At 55.0% G+C, this 20,404-nt stretch overlaps 1 protein-coding gene across 3 annotated transcripts; it reads right to left on the bottom strand.

Annotated features, from left to right (window-relative positions):
- Positions 1–3,126: 3,126 nt before the first annotated feature.
- Positions 3,127–15,812, bottom strand: LOC116960085 (neuroblastoma suppressor of tumorigenicity 1). 3 transcript variants are annotated; one of them, XM_032986632.2, is made up of 5 exons: positions 15,626–15,812; positions 9,156–9,220; positions 5,404–5,598; positions 5,126–5,237; positions 3,127–4,339 (listed from the first exon to the last, which is right to left on the bottom strand). In XM_032986632.2, exons 2-5 carry the CDS (start codon positions 9,176–9,178, stop codon positions 4,085–4,087), a joined length of 585 nt encoding a protein of 194 aa, XP_032842523.2. In that variant the 5' UTR covers positions 9,179–9,220; positions 15,626–15,812; the 3' UTR covers positions 3,127–4,084. The 3 variants fall into 3 exon arrangements, with proteins under 3 accessions (XP_032842523.2, XP_032842524.1, XP_032842526.2); XM_032986633.2 differs by lacking the exon at positions 15,626–15,812 and adding an exon at positions 12,488–12,545; XM_032986635.2 differs by lacking the exon at positions 9,156–9,220.
- Positions 15,813–20,404: the final 4,592 nt, after the last annotated feature.

Genomic DNA, 20,404 nt, shown 5'->3' with positions numbered 1-20,404 from the left:
GCCCTGCCCGTGCCGGGGCAACCCCGGACGGACCCGCGGCAACGAGCCCTTTGGCAAGTGGGAGGCAACGTGTCAGAGAACCCCCCGGGTCCTGCTGGTTTCTTCATCCCTTCTAGTTCAGAAGACACTCGTGAATCTGTCAGGTATCCCATGCTACCACCTCCACGCTGCATGGCCAATACCTCAGGGTGCTTGGCAGAGACTGATACACTTTTTTTTTTAATTATCCAGATGCCAAAAGGTTGTTTTTTTGGTTTTGTTTCTTTTTTTTTTTTTTTTTTTTTTTTTTCTCCAAACAAATAACTGTGATTTCTGTTACGGGGAGGCCAGCGCTGAGGGCACTGACTCCAGCACAAACCGGAGCCCTGTGCGCGTCCCCGTTGTGCCCCTGGCACCTCCCCGGGCGGTCGCAGGGGCCGCCGCTGCCCGAGCTTTCCTGAACACGCTTCCCCTGGGAAGATGCTGCTGCAGATGTGTGGGCGAGCTCCAGCTGTGCACGCCCACCCCGCTGCACCCCCGGCACTGCCCAGCCACCCACCCCGGGGCGGAAATTTGTCTCTTTACCATAGATCTGCTTTTCTCATCAGCTTTCCAACAACTTTGTCAGGGTTTTTGCAGTGGCTGAACAGGCAATCCAGGCCGCTGAGCAAGGCAGAGGGGAGATGCAAAGCAGGGCTCACCTCTGGGGACGGACACAGCCCGTACGCGCCCCGCTGCCCGCCCTGATCCCGGTGCCACTCGAAAGCTGCTCACTGGGCAAGAGCTGCCGGCACTCGTACCAGGACGAGCTCTCCTGGGAGCTCGTGCACGGCGTCTGCCCTCCCTCTGCTTCCCCAGGACCCTCTCCTTGGATGCTCCCAGCCAAACCTCCCCGGCCACCGCTGCGTCACTCCGTGCTGGCAGGCATCCCAGGGCAGAGCACACACACGCGAGGCTCTGATCGCAGCAGGAGGTTTCTTTAGAAAAGCGCTTGTACCAGGAAACCCTCACTTCCTCGTCCCATCTGTGCTGGGAACAAGCAAGAAACTTCCCCCCCCGCCCCAAGCCCACACTGCGGCAGCCTCCCCAGCTAAGATAAATCAAGGCAGCAGCACAGATTTATCCCAGCTGGGTCCACGCTAGCGCTCAGCGAGGAAGTCATGCCACAGTGTAAGGCCGGGCGTCCTCCTCAGCCCTGCTGCACCCCAACCTTAGGAGCACCTCAGTTTAGCTCCAGAGCTTTTGCTTCAGAGGAGGAGACTGGATGAGGAGTGTGTCCTCCACAACAAGGTATGTGGGAGGTTTTGCACGCTTGGTTTGGAAGCGTTTGCTGGGGAAGTGAATCTGAATTGGTCAAACCGAAACGTGTTTAAAAAAACCTGCCTTAAAATGAGGTCCAAATCCTACCGTTGCCCCTGCAAAAGCTTCTCTGCTCCGGCAGCTCTGCTGGCCTCTCTGCTCCCTCCCCTGCGCTGCGTTTCTGGACACATCTGCAGGGGATCATGGTTTCCACCAGCTCTGCACTCCAGTACCACTAGCAGGGAAAGCAAAACCAGGTTGTCAACAGCCACCCAAATGTCATCATGGCAAAGAAAGGGCTGGTGAGCTGCAGTGAGTAGAACTGGAAGGCTGAGAGACCTCGGCGAGGGCATCCAGGCAGTCCAGGGCTTAATGCAGCTGCCTCCAGCAGTGCAATCTACTCTCAGGATCTCGTTCCATCCTTTAACCGGGAAGGTTCTGTAGGGCAGATTTTGGGCAGAGCCTGGCTAGCTACCTTTAAAGATTTGTCTTCATCTGCAAAACAGCCCTCCGTTGCCTGCCCCCACTGAAACTCAGGTTGTGTCCAAAGGAAGTGGAAACATCCTGCTCCAAATACCCCGAACCGCAGCACCTGGGGTTTATAGGAACAGTCCCCCTGCTAACTCCCGCTCCTGTTTTGTCTGTAAAAGGGCCACGTGATGGTGGTGGGTGACAACATGGGCTTCTCCACCTCTTCCTGGCTCTCCAGTAAAGCTCCCAGTCTTAGTAGGACACTTCACAGCCTAAAAATATTAACACGCAGGACATGTACACTCGTGCCAGGGTCCTTCCTTTCCAGCCCATCCCTTTCGTTGTGGCAACGGCTGCCTCGTGGCAAACCCCTCTCCCGCTTCACCGCCTGGAGAGCTGCTCTCCAAACTTGTGCAGGGCCCCCGGGGCTCAAAGAGAGGGGCAGGACGAGCTGGCTGCTCGCAGGGCAGAGCCTCCCGCCCCGCCGGGAGCAGGCGGGACCTTCCCCGGGGTTAGGCTCAGGCAAAGGAGCATCGTCTGATGGTTTCTGAGGGCGCATCCACGCCGGGTGGCCGGGTGACGGTGGGGCCGGAGGTTTGCAAGGGCACACTGTGCCCTGCCCGGGGAACGCTGGATCCAAACACCCTTGGAAATAGCCCGCTGGAGGCGCTTGGGTCCCCTCCTCACCCACGAAGGGATGTCCATGTCCATGTCCGAGTTCGCCTTCCTCCAAGTCCAGAGGCACTCCCGGAGGCCATGAACATCTGGATGCCACGAAACGCGCTGGATCGAGAGTGTCACCTAGTGGCAACAGAGCTGGTAAAGGTTGCGTGATCCCGCAGAGACCCCACGCGCTTCCCACACGAGCGGGACCCGACAGCCCTTAAACCCCGAGGCTGCAGCGATACGGGCCCTTGAGCACCACCACGCCTGATGTGCAGGCTCCCCGGCTCCACATGCAGCCCATATGCTGAGAATCTGGGGTCGGTTTTCTTTTTAGCGGCTCTCCCTCCTCCTCTCAAACGGAACGCAGCCGAAAGCTAAAGGGAACCGTCGCTCTCCCCTGCCCTGTACCCTCCTGCGCCACCGTCCCGTCCGGCGTCCTGCTGGAAACGGCCTCTCCCCTGCCAGCACTGAGGAGCCCGCTGCCAAAAACCAGACAGGCATCAGCGCTGAGAAATGGAAGTCAGAACTAATTTATTTAAGAAAAAAAAAAAACAAAACAACAAAAACAAACACACAAACAAAAAAAAAACACCAACCAAAAAAAAAAAAACCCAACAAACCAAAAAACCTTGTAAAAAGGAGGGGGGAGGCATCGATTACAAGCTCTGGAAGCTTTTGTCAGGACAGCGCCAAAGAAATCAGCTTTATACAACAGAGAGAAAGGGGCAGCAGGAGGGGCCCAGGGCCGTCCCCCCGCCCCGAGCCTCCCCAGCCCTGCATGAGCAGTCCCCTGCAAAGGTACATCGGCATCCCGGCACATCCCTTCTCCCTCCACCACTGTTAAAGTGCAGCAGGGAGAAGGGGAAGAGGGGCTGGCTCCCACCCAGACCACCCCCACGCCAGCCTGCCCTTGGCCTTCCCCCGTGGGCAGTGAAATGCGAAGCCCCTGTGATCCCTCATCCCCAGGGAGCTGCTGGGAGGCCCTGAGGACCAGCAAGGGCAGGGCTCTCACCACCACGGGTCCCAGCGGCCCCAGAGGCACATCCTGGGGCAAAACTGCTCCCCAAGAGCTGCCTAAAACAAGGGGGTCGGGGTTGAACGAAGATCCAGTGGGTGCCAGGAGGACCAGCGTCTCCACGCTGAGCCTAGGGCAGGGCAGATGGGAGGAGGAAGGGATGCCGCTGGTCCCACGCACCCTGGAAGGGATGTGCATCTCTTTGTGGGACTGTGGGGAGGCTGCACCCCTTCCTCCTCCACCCCAGGTACAAGAGAAAAACCCAGAAGGACTCAGCAAGGGCTCCACAGGAGGTTCGGGAGCCTGCAGACAGCCCCCGGGGAGCCCAGCTCAGCTCGTGCTCTCAGCCCAAACCCCCTCGTCCGGGTTCCCGGTCCTCTCAATATATTATTACTATTATGTGCAAGTAGTTTTTGCATCAGAAACCGCCGAGCCCCTCCTCTCTCACCCTGCAGCTCCAGCCCCTCAGCCCTGCTTGTGCCTCAAAACTGTTCCTCCAGCCCCGGGGGGCGTCGTGGAGAGCAAAGCATGAGGGCAGCTATTAGACAGGAAAGACTCCACCACCCCCCCCTCCCTCCCCAAACCCCGGCCCTCTCCCTCGCACACAGCCCCTGCCCGTGCCGCCGGCTGCAAGGACAGTCCGCAAGGGCCAGGTCACTCGTCGCCCTCCTGCTCGTGGTGGTGGTGGCTGGAGGCAGGAGGTTCTTCTACCTCCTGCTGGTGGTGGGCGTAGTGGTGGGGACCGGGACCTTCGGCGGGCATGTTCTCCTCCGCGTTCAGGTAGACGTTGAACAGGGCTCCCTCGTGGCTCGGCTCCTTCCCGCAAGCCTGGCAGCTGCAGTGAAGTATCTTCTCCACCAGCTTGTCAACCCTGGGGATCTCGTCGTTGCCCGGACAGTCCAGCGTCACCTGGGTAGAAGGGCGAGGACGCCGTCAGCGAGCGTGCGGGCCCGTGCCCTCCAGGCTTGGGGTGTTTTAAGCCAAAAGCGATGGCTCGATGGCTCGCTGCCCGCGGGCAGGCTGCGAGGGCAGAGCTCTCTGGGGGTGTCTCGCAAGGTCACAGCCCGCAGAGACCTGGGGAGGCGGCTCCCCGGCACGACCCGGCACCGGCGCCCCCGAGGGACGTCGCTGAACACCTCTGATAGTTTGGACAAAAAAAAAAAAAATAAATCCGCCCAAAGGTCTGAGTTGAAAGCAAAGCAAAGAGCTGAAGCCAGCTCCCTGGGAGCCCAGGCCTAGCCCTGGCGGCAGTGTTTGCGGCTCTGCCAGGATCAGCGGTGGCATGAAACTGTGAGGTCTGAGGGGGACGGGCAGATGGGCTGTGGGAAGCGCTTCTGGATGCGGAAAAAGGCAAAAACTCCCAAGTGGGAGGAGGCGACAAAGGGAGTGGTGGAGAGAACAGGCACGGGGGATGAGCAGAGGGATGAATAATGCAGGGACTGAGGGGGGATGCTTCTGCAAACAACGTGATGAACGCATCATTCAGCACAGCAGTCACGTTGCTTTCGGCAGCCCCTTCCACTGAGGCATCTCAAGACAGGGTACAGTCACCTGAGAGACGCCCTGAAAGGAGACGGCGAGTGCGAAAACCTCAGGAAAGGAGAATTACTCCCCCTAAAGTGGTGGCAGAGCAGGGCCGAGAGGCCCTGAGCGAGGCCCTGCTGAAAGAACCGTGGAGCCGGCCGGGATACTCACAATTTCCCACATGGACTGGGCTGGCATGCAGGAGTCGCAGTGAACCAGGGACTCTGTGGACTGAGGAAAGGTGTTGGGGACGCTGTAGCTGAAACACTGTCCCAGACAGGCCCTGCAAAGACAACCGGGGGCGGGGATGAGGGTGCCTGCTCTTCCCAGAAAAGGCAGGACATTGTGCCTGGCCTTCTTGTGCGAGCGGCAGTCCCCAAAGCCACTCGGGTGCCACCTGCAAAAGGCAACCGGCTGCATCCAGCTCTGCTCTGGCGGTGGATCCGTACCTGTTCTGGATGGACTTGGACTCGCAGCCGCTGTGCCCCACGATCTGGGTGATGTTCTTCGCCTCGCACCAAGCGCTCTTGTCCGGGAAGAGGGCGAGCTTGTTTATGGGGGGCGGCGCGGCCAGGAGCAGCGCTGGGAAGAGGGCACCCACCACGAACCATAACATCATGGCCAGCTCTGCCAAAATCCTACAGCTGGGGACAGAGAGCAGAGCGTCAGCAGGGAAGAAAACAGGCAAGCCGACCCGATTCTCCAGCCCCGTGGAAGTTCTTGGTGGCGACGAGCACACGTGCGTCCTCCCAGGGCTGGTACTCACAGCTCCCCAAACCACCGCACGGGGAGTGGGACACGCTGCGGTGCCTCTTCCCTGTTCCAAAGCAGCCCCGGGGCAGGCAGACACCTGCATTACTTCTCCCCAGTTTCGTGCCAGGAGCAACAGCAGGTTTTCCCTCGTTTCCCACCCAAAGCCGGGCTGGGAGACGTTTGCAAAACAAGAGTGTCACCTTCACGGGCCAAGCCAGGTTGGAGATTTCGCGCGGACTGCAGAAATGTTTTTATTGGAGGAAGGAGCAGACTTCTCCACTTCCTCTCCTCCCACCTTAAAAGCCAAATCTGGCCTCGCCACGAGCCCTCCCAGAGAAAAGGGACGGCTTTCCCGGGAAGGGAGGCCACTCTCCTCCTGGAATTGCGCGGCAGGTGTCGCTGCAAGGCAGCAGCAAGCGGGGAAACCTCCATCCAGAGGCTAGAAACCCGACGAAAAGACCAATACGGCATTTATTTTTATAGAGCCACTCAAATTCGGCACACGGTTACTCTGAGGACGGGAACTCGGTCTGCAGACAAGGGGGGGTCCTTTTAATAGCAAGCATAAACCTCGCTCGCAAAGGTGGTCGCCCGAGGAGGTTACTTGCCACCCCCAGAGAAATCCCACGCAGGCTTTCCTCGCGGGCCAGCTGCATTCTCGAGCCAAGGTGCCTGCATTAACACTCCCAATCGCTGGGGAAAGGCGGATGGAAAAGCATCATAGAAATAGGGAAATTTTTTCCTTTGTGGGGTTTGGATGGAGTCATAGTGAAAGGCAGACATTTATACTTTCTAAAATATTTGTTAGAACCATGTTATTTGTTATTTCCTTCTATTTATTTATCCAGACGAAGATCCAAAGCCCACACTGGAAAGACTCCTGTTGATTCCCATGGCTGCTGGGCCCAGCCCTCCAACGCTTGCTGGGGAAGGAGAGGAAAAACGCCTTGTTTGTCAGACACCGGTGTCAGAGGCAGCTCTGAGCTGGGGGCTCCCAGCCAGGCGCTCCCCCGGTCACTCAGCCTCTCCACACCGTCACCAACACCCCCTCGGCTGGAGGACCACCACGTTTAGCTGAATTATGGGGATGGCCTGCTAAGCACCTCTCACAGCTCCAGCTCAGATATTTGAAGGTCATTACGGGACGGAGGGTTTTGCCCTGTTACCCCTCCACCGAGCCCAACCTCCTGGATCTGAATCAAGGCAGGGACGACAGAGAGATGCTTCCCCATCCTCCATCCCAAGGCAGCCAGCAAAGGGCATCCCCATTCCCCGGCCCTGGGATCTCTGGAGGAATCAGGTGGGGTTTCTGCTGAATTTTCTTATTTCCTAGTGCTATAGGAACCCCAACGGTGTAACGCAGCAAGACCTTTATAGCACTTGTTCCCGTGAATCCCACGGGTCCCCGGTGAGAATACCTGCACGAGGCAGGGTTTGCAGGTCTTGGTTTGAGATAAGCAGAGGGTTTTGGCCCCTGAGCTTGCGCTGCCGTTCATGGGAGCGGTGTGGTTAACTACATTTGTCCTGAAGACAACTCTTAGGGCTTACTTCTGTGCCCTGATTTTTTTTTTTTTTCTATTTCAGTGGGGGAATTCTACAATTTCTGCTAACACCACGGCTAAGCTGCACAAACACACACTTGATTTGCTTGGTTTTCTGAAACAAGCATCACTCATTCCTCAAATGCCAGCAGCTTCATGCTGAGGAATCCTGCTCCCAAAGGCAAGTCCGAGATCAGAGCTGGGATGTGACCCAAACAGCAATCACAGCCCCCGGGGGAACAGCCGAAATTCCTCTCGAGTCAATACACAAGTTCACTTCCACATGCCTGATTAGAGAGCAATTTCCTTCTTTGCAAAGAAAGGTGGTGGCTGTTTTTTTTCCTGGTTTCCATGCATCTCTACAGAGGCGCAAACATTTCTGTCGGGCGCTGACAGCCCTGCTTTCCTGGAACCTTTTTATTTCCTGAAGGGAGGTGTTCAATAGAGAGGTGTTTCTGCAGCACGCTGGTCGCTGGTCGGAGCAGACCCATTGCCAGAGGCACGAAGGCTCATCTCTGAGCATCTGGGCTCCTGTCTTGCTCCGATACCGAGAGGAAGATGAGTGAGGCTGTGCTCTGCTAAAGCACAGGACCTGGCCTGGATTCAGGAAAGCACTTAAACATATGCTTAAAGCCTCTCCTTTCCTGAGCAAGGACTTCTTTGCAACCAGGGCCCCTCGCAGCACGGCCGCTGGTCCGGTCTGCAGGGGGGTGGTTGGCGAGCAGGGGAACGGGGTAACTCCGCAGAGCAGGAGCAGTTGCAGCGTTACCCCATTTTTCAGGGCGCTCGGGTGCTGAGCACGGCTATCCCCCACTGATTTGAAGCCTTCGACAGGCCACATCCACATGGTGTTTTCCTTCCCCCGAGAATGCCCTGGAACCCGCAGGGCCACATTTCTAGTAAGGAACAAGGTTTATGCCAGTGCTTAGGAAAACATCTGATGCAGCTGAGTTTGGGAGGGAGCTGGGGCTGGAAACAGCCTGCTCGCAACCGCGGCATGTTCGCTGGCATAGTTCAAACCAGTCATGCGAACAGAGCTGCCACTAAAACCATTCATCTGACAGCAGCCACAGGGTCGGAGACAAAAGCACCGTGTTCCTTCTCCCCCCGGCTGGGAAGGGAAGGGAAAAAGGAAGACAAGGCACCCGAGCAGGTTTGCAAACTCCCGATTAAATAAAGGCATTGAGCACATTCCTCCGTGACAAGCTAAATTACACGTTGCAGCCCCTAAAGGAACAAGTGTGCGCTCCCCGGCGCTGACCCCGGCCCTGGCCTGCATTTCCCCGCACACAGGGGCTTCTTTCTCTTCTCCGTACCGGGGCACATTTTTTTTTCCTGCTAGTCAAAGCTTTTCAAGCAGAAAGTTCAGCTCAGTTCCGGCAGACCCATCAGCCCGTGAGGGTCTCCCCCCTCTCCCCCAGCAGGGAACCGTATGGCAGCTTCCTCCGCCATCCCTTCGGCACGCATTTGAGAAATCAAATGACTCAGCCTTTGAGCCTGGCACATCCCGGACTCTGGAGACAAACAACTTCTCAGCACACGCACAGCTGCAGCCTTGTGGTGAGCAGCCCCGGAGCCCTTTTCCAGCCTGTCCCCGTGCCCGAGGAGCGGAGGGGCAAAATGTCCCGAGCTGATGGGCCTCAGCTGTACCGGCTCAGCATCCCTTCGAGGACCAGAGAGCTGGGCAGGAGTCCTGCCGATGGCTGTGCTTCCCACGAGCCCGGTTTTGAGAGCTGGTGGTAGCACGCTCAGATGTTTTGTGTCACCTAGAAGAGCTCCTTCCTCCCACCCCGGCAGTCCCGGGGACTCTCGGGAGTCCCGCGAGCAGGACGGTCCCCGCCAACGCCTGGAAGCAGCTGGGAAAATCTACATCGTTACATCGGCTGGAGGACAATCACGGGAATTACCTCGGAGGCCACGTTCCCACCATCCAGCCCACAGCTGTTCTCGGCCATTTGGAAACCAAACACTTCTGGAGGAAAATAAAAAAGATCTAATCAGTTTTACCCTCTTTTTCCAGTGGGAAGTTTACACCATAATACAAGACAAGCCTGCAGGTGGACATGGGGAACAGTTCACAAGTAGTTTAGTATATTTATAGGTATTTTTCTTATCCAGGATCTTGCAGTTTTGCCAAACACATAAAAACACAGACACAGGTATATTGTGCTCGTGGCCACACACGCAGCATCCCAGGTTCTGAGAGACAAGAAACCCTGAAGCTTTACAAACATTGCTTAGCCAAGGCTCAAAGCCTGCGAATACAGCGCAGAAACAGTGTCAGCTCCACGCTGCGGCTAAGGAAAATGAGGTACGAAGCTGGGAAACGGCCTTAGCTCAGTGCCTGAACCAGTGATTGTGTGAGACGCGTGAGATCTCAGCAGAGCTGGACAAGGGGAAGGTTTCAGCTCCTGGTCCGGATCAGAGCTGGGACCTCCGCCTTCCTCTCCTGCCTCCCTGGACACGCGGCTGCCCTGCCCGGCAGAGCCAGCCCCCCCCCCCCCCCAGCCTGGTCCTCCCGCTCCACCACGCCAAGGTGCCACGAGCAACCCCAAGTCAGTGTTCGATATGAATCACAGCAGTACCAGCTCCCGCTTTTGCGTTCAACTAGTTATTTGTGCCATTTTGCGGAGAAAAGCTTTCCGCACGGCGCTGCCGGGAGAAGAGGGGGGGGGCCCAAAGACGCGCTGCTGAGTGCCTCAGTTTCCCTGCACGTCAGAGCAGAGACGGGGAGCGCCGTCAGCTGGGCGAGCCGATGGGTGCAGAGAGACTGGAAAAACACGGGGAGGTCTTTGGAGAGCTTGCCTTCTTTCGAGGGAAGAGGCTGTTCCCCGGGGCAGGAGGGGAGGGACGGCTGCCAACAGCCCTTGCCCCACACGATGCGGGAAGGTGCTCGGGGGAAACGCCGCGCGGCGGGGAGGGCGGGAGTCAGGCCGGGACACCGCTGCGCGGCAAGAGGAGTCGTGCAAGGACGCCGAGCTGCACGGCAAGGGCTGCCCCGGGAAGAGAAAAAGCTCTCCGAGGACACGGGTGGGATCGCGCCCGGGCGAGGAGGTGGCCAGGAGCAATCTCACCGCGGGTGGCCGGAAACGCTAAAAGGCAACCGATTATTTAGGCACCTAAAAGGAAGCAAAGCCGCAGTAAGTGATTTGGTGGCAACTGGAAAGAAACATGGGTCTGTCCCAGAAAGATCCAGGGCATGGCTCTCCTCGGACATGGCATTTTGTCTATGTGGTAGCTTCTGAACAGTACAGGGAATTGCCTCTTAGGAATCTCAACTCAAATAGTACTTGCTTGCTTGGAACAAAAAATATTATAAGTCAGCATTATTAGCAGGCAAAGTTTAAATCTAAACTGCAAAAAACTGAAAAGTTACTGTGTACTGAAAAAAACCCATCAAACCAACTGATTTTATTCCATACTTATCCTTATTTAATACTTTCCCCTTTTTAGCAATTTGCATTTAGCTAAAACTTTACCTTTTTCAATTTGATTGCAAAAAATATGAAGTACAACATTCTTTTGGGGACTCTACTGTTGGGCCTGCAATAACCCAAATTAATCTGATCGATGTCACAACAATATTGCCAGGGGAGAGGGAAGAGCACTATCACACTGAAAATGTCTAGAGGTAATTCCTCAGGACAGCAAGACAGATGGGTGCTAAACTGAACACAGAAGTCTCTTCTGAGCTGAGAGTTTCAGTCTTGCTCCGCCGAGCTGCAAAATCTGGGGAGAAATTACAAAAAAAAATAAAAAGGGAACTACCATCGGAGACATTTGATACTTAACATGCAAAAGAATCAATCTGAAAACCTTTTTGATAAGGGAGCAAAAGCCATGTCTTTTCTCACTGCTGATCTGGCTGACTCTGCTCCTTTCAAAAGCAGGAGATGTTAGAGCTTCCCTTTCCCTAACATATTAATTTCCACTCAAGCACGGTTGGGCGATTCACAGAAATAAAGCAGAAAGAGAAAAAAGCAGTGCAGCATTTTTAAAGCCCTCCCCCCTCCCCACTTTGGACAGAATTTCAAAAGACTTTGGTACATTGGGAGTTTAAATCTGGCTTCTCAGCCATGCACTGAGCACTCGAGAAACTCATTTTATGCAGCTGGAAAAAAAAAAAAAATCCAAGCTCCTTTACCTACAAAAGGCATTGGAAAGCTCCCTCTGGATTTAGGCTTAGAATGGGGTCCTAAAGGAGCTCTGCTGGAAAAGGGACACACTAATGGCCTGTGGAAGAGGCAAGAGCAATATAAACAGTTGCTGGTAATTTATTTCAATTGCTCGATTTCTTCAGCATTAAGAACAATCACGGCCAGGAAAACGCCTCAAGATAAAGCACAGGAATATATCCTGGCCCCACACCACCCTCCGCTCCCTCTCTTCAGGCACCTGCTCGAAATGCGGGGCTCCACGGCCCCCAAGAGCAGCGGGGCAAGCGGCACGGGAGCAAGGATGTCTTGGGGCCCTGGAAAACAAGCCTGGTACTAGCCTCCAGTTTTGGGGAGCAGTGGGACTGGGGGGGGGGGGGGCGTGGGGCTCGGCAAACTGGGGAGAGGGGAGAACGTACGGGCTGTGAGAGCCTGTGCAAGGAAGGACGAGTCTGCCACATGCTTTGGCTAGAACAGTCCCCAGCGGTAGGTCGTAGCCGAGCGCGCTGCAGATAATATGAGAAATAGGCACTTTCAAACGCAGCTGTGAGCAGCATTTCAGCCCGAGGCCTCGCCCGCATGTCTGGACCTGACCGAGGCTCGACTCCCTCCTGCTTTTCCCCTGGAGCTGGTGTTTCCCACCCAGCCATCCCACCCGCTCGCTGCCGCAGGGCTGCGGGTGTCGGCTGGAGCTCTGGCCACGCCAGGCGGGTCCAAACGTGGACGGCGGATCCCAAACCCTTCAAAAATCCCCGGGCGAGGGCAGCGACTGCCACCCTGCAGCTGGGCTGCTCTCCCTGAACGCCGACCCTGACCCCTGCAAGCAGCAGCTTCCCACCCAGCGTGGAAAGGGGCTGATTTTTCCTCCCCCACGGCAGCGGAGCCAAGAGCCTGACCACTACCCCGCGCCGACGGCATCTCCCCCCGAGCACCTGGCTCGCTCTTCAGCACACAGGCACACCGATTCCCTCTGCAACCGAAGCCACAGCCTCTCCCCTCCTTTTTCGGTGAAAACAGCTTTCACAGGACCGGCGGCAAAACCCGCACCGCCTCTGGGAAGGGTCCCAAGACTCGCTCGCTTTTACCCGGGTTTGATTTGCGCGCAGGCACCAGCGATTCCCCCGGGGAGCGCTTCTCCCAGCAGGCCCAGTTCTGCTTTCACTTAGAGTGAGGTAAACTGGGACCGGCTCCTCCAAATGACTCCACTGGTGCAAATGAGATCAGAATCTGGCACCGCTCGTCTTACTCAAAACAAGCATAACTGGAACCAGATAAAACCAGTTCTAGTACAGAGTGGCCACCAGGATTATTATTTTTTTAATTTAGCACACACGCCGCGTAAGGCCATCCTGCAGTCAGAGATGGGAGTTGTCTCAAATGCCAACCACGCTGGCTTTCGGCTCGCTCGGTCATTCATTACCAAACTTGCATAAAAAATCAAGCCCTGTCCTCCGCAGCGGGGTTGCGCTTGCAGGATCAGGTTCCCAGCTGCTGGAGCAAGAGGGGGAAAGAGGGAAGGAGAAAGGGGGCTGCAGCTGAAGCTGTGGATCTTTCAGTGATGGTTCAGTGACACTCCCCTCTCCCTTTACACCCGTTCAGGCCATATCCTGGCCAAAACAGCAGAAATCCAGCCGACTTCAGTGCTGTTTCACCTTCTTTTTTAATCTCTGCTTTACACGGCACCAGCCCTCTCAGTTTTGATGACATAAAACCCAACTGACCCACGGCACTGACTGCAATATCTCCAATACCGAAGCGCAAAAAACACGTGGCACTGCAGGGCCAGAGGCTTTCGGGGGTAACGTAACAGCTCACAGCCCAGTCGGGTATTTTCCATTGCTACCAGACGTGCTGGGGGCTGACCTCACACTTGACATTTAGATGGTTGCTCCTAAAACTGCAGAATTGGGTCCAGTAACCACAGTGAAATCAAAGCATGAACAGAATGCCGGTCTTTCACCCTTTCTGGACAAGTCGCCTGAGCTCGGTACCAGAGAAGGAGGGGGCTTAAGCCACATCTGAGTGACCAAAGTGAGAGCCCAACCCTGACACCATTTCCAAAGCTCAACTCCAAAGGACTGAAATCTTGGCTGGAATGGGGGTAGCGGTCCAGCCCAGCCCCACGACCGGTAGCAATGAGTGTCGGGCTGTTCTGCTCCCACCATCGGTGCTAATTTACACCCAGGAAAGCCCTGGCCCCCACCGCCCCGTGTCTCTCCCTCCCTAAACAGCACCGTGAGAGAAACAAAGGTCTGGGGAAACAGCAAGCACAGCTCCTGCCAGCGCTAACGGGAGGCGCAGAGGACAGACCACCCCTCATTCCCACTCCGGTCCTCCCCCAAAACAACGATTTTATCAGCCGCTTGGGTTTTTAAGAGTCTGATCTGATCAGCTGAGAAGTTTCTTTGCCCTAAGCTTGCCGGGTACTCTGGTCCTTGCTTTATCACAGGGGATCTCTGAGTCTGGGTGACTAAGCGAAGGGTGTTTTGTTGTTTTGTTTTGTTTTTTTTTTTTTTTTCCAGCAGACTTCAAAAAATAAGAGCAGGAGCAAGCCCCCGGCTCTGCCTGCCCCGCGGTCGCTGCGGCTCGGACACGGGAGCCGGGGGAGGGAATGCTAATACTGAACTGGGCACGGGAACTGCCCAGTTTACTCTGCTTCCCGGGCAGGTTTCCCATGACTATACCAGCTTAACACAACCTCAGCAATGCCAACACACACCGTGAGCAAAGTTACTCCAATACGGGCAGGTCTTCAAGGCCACTTTAAAAGCGTTTTGGCTCAGGGCCCGATCCTGCAGTTCCTGGGCACCTAAAATTCCCTCCAGCTTGACTGTTTTACTCGCTCCGGAAAGACGACTGGGCACTCAGGAAGACTTTGCTCGTTTGCCCTTTTTGCAAGACCGCAAACTCCCCAAGCTGGAATTCAGTGCAGAGAGGTCAAGCCAAGAGCCCGGATTCTTCTCAGGGCTGTTTGCAAACACTTGAGATTTTTATACTGAAGGCAAATTCCATTTCCCATCCTGCGGTTTGCAAATTTGAGGCAAGCTGCCTTTTTCGAGATGGGAGACTGCCTTCAAAAAGCAAAAGTGCCCATTGTATACAGCTGATTTTTTGGCTGGTTGGACATTGCAAAGAGGACATTAAGTCCTTAGGCTAAAAATACAAGGGAAAATCTGGGCCTCACCGTATCCCTAGAATCTTTCCCACTTGTTTCAGTAGGGTGCAGATTTTTCCCCAAAACCCCCGCCTGGCAAAGCTACAGTGCCCCATATCCACAACCACTTCACACAGGATGAATTTTCAATTTGGTGGGGTTAATCCTACACGTAAAAGTTAGATTGTGGAGCAGAGCCCAAGTTTCTCGTAAGAGTGCCCTCGTAAGAGAAATGTTAGTAGGCAATAAGGGATTGTCTGGATCAACTTTAATGCAGACTGAAAATGAGCTAAAGCATGTTGTGTGCCCCAAACACCTCTTAGAGAAACAGATAAATCCCCACTGTGCATAAAACGCAGAGATTATTGTATATAACAAATAAGAATAGATGCAAATACTTAGACAAACTGAAATACTATGTTACAACTGAAGAAACAGGTAGAGATATTGCAGATCTAAGCCTCTGTAATATTCCAGTAAGCACAAAACCTATTTGCAGGCTACAAGGAGGTAAATTCATGCCCAGTGAAAACTTTTCAAGTAACAAAAGTTTACTGCCTTGCCATCAGGAAAATTTCCTTCCTTTATGATACCCGAACCACTACACGTCCTCTGGCGTCGCACTTAATCGATACACTGAACCTTCCCGTTCTTTCCTTTCCCCCCCGCACTTTTTTGTTCGAAACACGGCGTAGATGGGGAAGGACTCTGTACCACAGATGTGCGACCGATAAAGCGCGGCTCCCCAGATCCTATTCTTTTATTTTAGTTGAGCTAAAGCGGCGGTGGAAACCCTTTAACGCTTGCACAGCAGATCTCCCCCCCCCCCCCCCCCCCAACACACACTCCACCCCCCCCACCCCCTTTCCCCCGAAGTCATCTGCAACTGATTTCTGCCCGTGGCAATATTCTCATCCTCGCGGCCATCAATCACCCAGGGGGGAGAAGGGAGAAAGAGGAAAATCTGGTGCTGATCAGCGGCGGGGAAAAAGAAACAGGTCCGCTCCGTTTTGAGCGGACACACACACACACGCACACACACACACACACAAAGCCAAGGGGTACTCACCACCCAGGCGCCGGCGGGCACATCCCCTGGGCTCCGGGGCCGCGGTCAGAGCCCCGCCGTGCCCGGCGGCTGCCGCATCCCCGGCGGCGCGGCCCTGGGCGGGCGGGACCTGCCGCCTCCTCCCCCCGGTGCCGGGCTCCGGGCGGTGCCGCCGGCCCCGCCGCTCGCGATTGCACAACCCGGGGGGGGGGGGGGGGGAACGGGATGAGAAGGAGGGGAAAGGAGGGAGGGAAAAAGGAGGGAGGGGAGCGGGGGGGTTGGGGGGGGGGGGGGGGGGAGCAGCGCAGCCCGCCCCGCTCCCACCCCCGGGGGGGACCGTCCCCGGTGGGGAGCTCGCCCACGGTGGGAGCCCCCGCCCAGTGCTAAGGGGTAACGGGGGGGTGGGGGGGGCTGGCAAGGCACGGCCCTAAAAACGCCGTGTCTGTAAAAGAAGAGCCGTGGCCGAAGGTAATTTCCCAGCGTTTTGCTCCTGCAGTGACATAAACAAAGTCTGGATTTGGCTCACGGAGCGCAAACAGCTCCTACTTAAGGATAATACTTGATAGTGCTCGGGGTAGAGTCCTAGCAGCAGTGAAGACCTCGGGAAAGTTCTCCTCCAACAGCAGAGAGGATGGTCTTCTCTTTTCTTTCTCCTTTCTTCTCTTTCCCTCCTCTTTTTCTCTCTTTCCCATTAAAAGATGAACAGCCAAACACAATCGCAGTGAAACACCGTTCGTCGCTATCTTTCAGTTACAATAATTGTTGGAGACCGGAAGGGCTCTGTTTCTGTAAAAGCGCAATTAATGTAATAGAGGCGTCCCCATTAAACACTGGCACGGCACTACCCAAATCAAAAGATACCCGCAAGGCTTGGATGGGCTTTTCTGGCTCCCGCTTGCGTGAGGATTTGCATCGAGATCAGAGAAGCAGGAAGAGGAGGAGATGGTAAGAAAGCAAGAGCTGTGCTGAGAGGTGTTGGTAGTGCCCTGGCAGTGGTCCTGGGGAGAAGCGAGGAAAGCAAGCTTTGGGGTTGGGTGTTAGGAGGCTGGAGGCTGCTGGCAAAGGAACGGTTCCCCATTGCTTGGGACAAGAGGATTTTGTAAACCAGATGGCAAAAACCTGCTTCCAGCACCACTTGCTTATCCTGCTAGATGCAACCTACCCGGTGCCAAACTGTGCTGGACTGCTCAGCTCCAAAAGGGCCAACAATAGACAAAGGAGCAGCCATTCACCACAACCACACACCCCACTGGGAGCCCAAACTCTAACCTCCCAACATTTTCACCCCCTGCTGATTTTTGGGCTTTTGACTAACCTCTACCTGCTCCTCATGGCCAGCACGACCAGCAGTGAGCTCCTGCACAGGAGGCTGTTTTATTCTGAATAATATGAGTGAAAGATGAGAGAGCAGAGGCTTGGAAGCGAGTTCTCAGCTCTGTGGATAAACGAGGAAAAATAAGGTGTAGGCAAGACCAGCTACAAAGCAACAGCCCGTGGGCATTACGACGGAATTCACCCAAGTGTATCGGGTCCACGGCTCAGTATTTTGATGGGTTTTGTGAGATCCTCGGCACTGGGGTGTGATTACTGAGTGGAGCACCAGGCTGCACGCAGAAACGTGAGCCAGCGTGCAGTTCATTCACTGCTTCCTACTGTTCATCCGTGTTCCAGTTCTGTAAACAGCTGGACAGCAGAAGAGGGAAACACAGCAGCCTGTAAATCTGGGGGAGGCATGAGGAGCAGAGTTCAGGTTTTCTGGTGTCAGAATAAAAAAAAAACCTCTGAAACAGGCAGAGGTGCTGTATGACAGAGCAGGCTGGCTGGGGGATGAAAGAAGCTGCCGAGAGGCTGTCAAAGCCCTGGGCCAACACTTTTCCCCTTCCTCTCTGGCAACGTGGTATCGCAGCCAGAACAAGGAGTGAAGACCTGGTGCCTGCAGATGTCATTTGGACAGACACTGGCTCAGGCACGGGGTAGAGGCAGCCGCTCGGGAGAGGAGGGAGGCAACACCGGCAGGAAAGGAGCCGTCCTCACCGGTCAGGCTCCTCACCCCTAGCCAGGGTCGCTGGCTTCAGCAGCATTTTTAGACTCTTGTTCCACATCACCCCCCTCCTTTGCCAGCTCCCGCTCCCCGCAGGCTCCGGGGAGCTTGCTGCCTGCCCCTAAAACACCCGTGCCAAACCACGCTCTTGTTTTCACGCCGAGCGGTGCGACACGTGGGTTAGTACAACTCTTCACTCTCACCCCCCGATGACAGCCCATTTCATCAGCCGGTTGTTTTCCACCGTAGATAGACACCATACGAAAACACAGGTGCACAGAGCCTTGCCCAAAATGTCCCCACACCCACCTCTGCCTTCCCCCTCAGCCCTTTCCCCTGCTGCTGGATCACCAAAGCTTTCAGGCGCTGAGGCACAGCAGAAACCTGCTCCCCGGGCTCCAGGAGCTTCCCTCCCTCACCCGCTGTTGCTGTTTTGGGCCTGCTGACAAACGCCCTCAGTGCCAGGGGCTCCCCACTTGTCAGGACAGGACTAGGAACTGTGGGCGTGAGAATTAAAAAGGGTGTATTTGTAAGTTAAAAATAAAACTATTCCTTTTATTTGTGTCTTAACGCAGATTCCAAGGCTCCCTGCCCATAGCTGGATGCTAGAAAACACACGTGGGGAAAGGCAGCTGGGAAAGGAGAGAGCGATTGTGAGTATCTGTGAAAGGCTGCAGGGAGCAACGAGGAGGGAATTGCCCTTCACAGATCCCCCCAGCTGGGCCCACGCTCCGTGGGCAGCTTGTGTTTTGTTCCCCGTCCCTGAGACACACTGCACAGGGTTCAAAGAAGGGCTCTCAAGGGTTTAACCCCCTGGCATGACCCACGAGGGACTGAGGTGTGGGTCTGCCATGGACTGCCCTGCCCCATCTCAGATCAGTCGATTCACTTCACCTCTCTGCATCTCATTTGCAAAAGGGTACAAAATTGCATCACAGCTCCCCGGAATAAAGATAACTCTTCATCAGGTCCCTTCTCTCACCCGCTGGGGTTGAGCTCCTGCTTCTTGGTTCCTAAATAAGCCCTAAGACATCTCCAAGGTATCAGCTCAGGACCTCGAATTGCTGTGTGTAAGGGCTTACGTGCCTGAGGTGAAGGGAGCACTACTCATGCCAGGAGATGGAAGCAAAGAAAAAAAAAAGCTGGGGGGTGATTTCCCGTCACCATCTCGAGTAGATGAGGGGACAGTGGTGGCAGGCAGGCTGTGAGGAGCGCATCCTCCCGCCGCTGCCGGTGTGCGACTCTCACATCTGTGCAGTTCCAGCACCCACGGGCAAGGATGGAGCAGTCCTTACAAATACCATTCTTTCTCTTGAAGATTCAACCGAAGCACGTGGGTACAGCAGCACTGCACCGCTCGTTCAAAGCACCAGGTCAGTCTACCCTGAGCACTGCATCTGGCTTAATAACAAACAGAGAGGGTAAGGAGAGGCTGGAGGGGCAGGTTTGGTCACGGAAGGAATTTGGAGCAGCAAACTCTATCAGGCCACAGCTTTAGGATAATAGATTTGAGCTCTGTGCTGAATCCCTTTGCCTAGGCAAGGCGGAAAGGCACAAGTCCTAGTGGTAATTGGGCTAGCTGCAAAGTCCAGCTTGCCTGGCCGCGCATAGAAAGAGATTTAGGGACGGACCTGGCTGGCAGGGCCTGTGCTCGGTAGTAAAGGAAAAGAATTTATCATAGAGCCCATTAGAAAACATCTGGGCTCAGCAAATGACCTGGAATGCGACTCGGCAGCGGGGCGCTCCTCTCTTCCCGAGTCCCGAGAATGCGAGCTCCCGCAGGGTAAGACTCGAGCCAGCTGTTTCCTCTAATCCCATCAGCCTTTCCTTCGACAGGGGTCCAAACGCTCGGCGAGCAGGAGGGAACGAGAAAGTCCCGTTCCCTCCCCTTGGTGATTGGGATTAGTGGTTTCTCTGTAGTGCCGTGCCAATGCATTTTGGGGCCCTGGGGCAGCGGTAAAAAAAATGTACCCCTCCCATCTCTGAGCAAGTCCAAGTGTGTTTAATCGCTTTATTTTCCACCTTGCCCAATCTCTCCCCACTCCCAGGCACTCTAGGCCTCTTTGTCCCTCCCTCCCTTGCTTCCCCAGAAACTCAGGTCATGCAAAATCCTTCTCCTATTCAGTTCACGTGTGCAGGGGCAGTTTCTATCAGGGAGGGCCGGGAAGAAGCAGTTGGGCTTCATTTGCAGGTGCCCTCTTCCCTACGAGTTCAAGCAGTTCTTTCCTTTCTACTTTAAAAATACCAGTTTCCTCTGACTCCATTACAACCGGCTAAATCCCTGCTGATAACCATCTTATTTTTTTGCTGCACAACTTCCCCCTGCTGCAATCGCTCAGAAACTCTTATTATATTAATTATTTTTCTTGCAGCACTAGCCAAGCTCAGGGTCTCGTCACAATAGGTGATTGTATGTGTTTAGAGACAGCTCTGGCACTGAAGCGCCTACAAACTGTCAACCAGCAGTACAAACTTAGAACGTACACATGTGTGCAGGGAACATTTTGCACATTACCGAAAGGAAACCAGCACCCGCCTGAAACGGGGTGACTCAGCCCAGAGCAATATTGCACTGCTGTTGCATGGGAAGAGGCTCATGCACAAGCTCTCTGGCCTTTAAGAAAAGCACCCAAAATCAAATGTCTCAAAGTGCCAGTTTCTGAAGTCCTGCTACTGCAAGAGAGAGTCAGCATCTGTATAAATGAGGATAACCGAGAAAAAAAAATTCATATATGTATTCACTAACAGATTATAGCTCC

Source organism: Tyto alba, unplaced genomic scaffold (assembly GCF_018691265.1).
Source record: "Tyto alba isolate M040663 unplaced genomic scaffold, T.alba_DEE_v4.0 Super-Scaffold_20000042, whole genome shotgun sequence".
Lineage (NCBI taxonomy): Eukaryota > Metazoa > Chordata > Aves > Strigiformes > Tytonidae > Tyto > Tyto alba.
This window is presented reverse-complemented; position numbering and strand designations above follow the sequence as displayed.

Coding starts and splice junctions, on each gene's coding strand:
- LOC116960085 (XM_032986632.2), bottom strand. CDS start 9,178: ATGGTGGGAACGTGGCCTCCGAG. Junction 5,599..9,155: donor GTGGGAACGTGGCCTCCGAG/GTAATTCCCGTG, acceptor CTCTGTCCCCAG/CTGTAGGATTTTGGCAGAGC. Junction 4,340..5,125: donor CCCAGTCCATGTGGGAAATT/GTGAGTATCCCG, acceptor CCTTCTACCCAG/GTGACGCTGGACTGTCCGGG.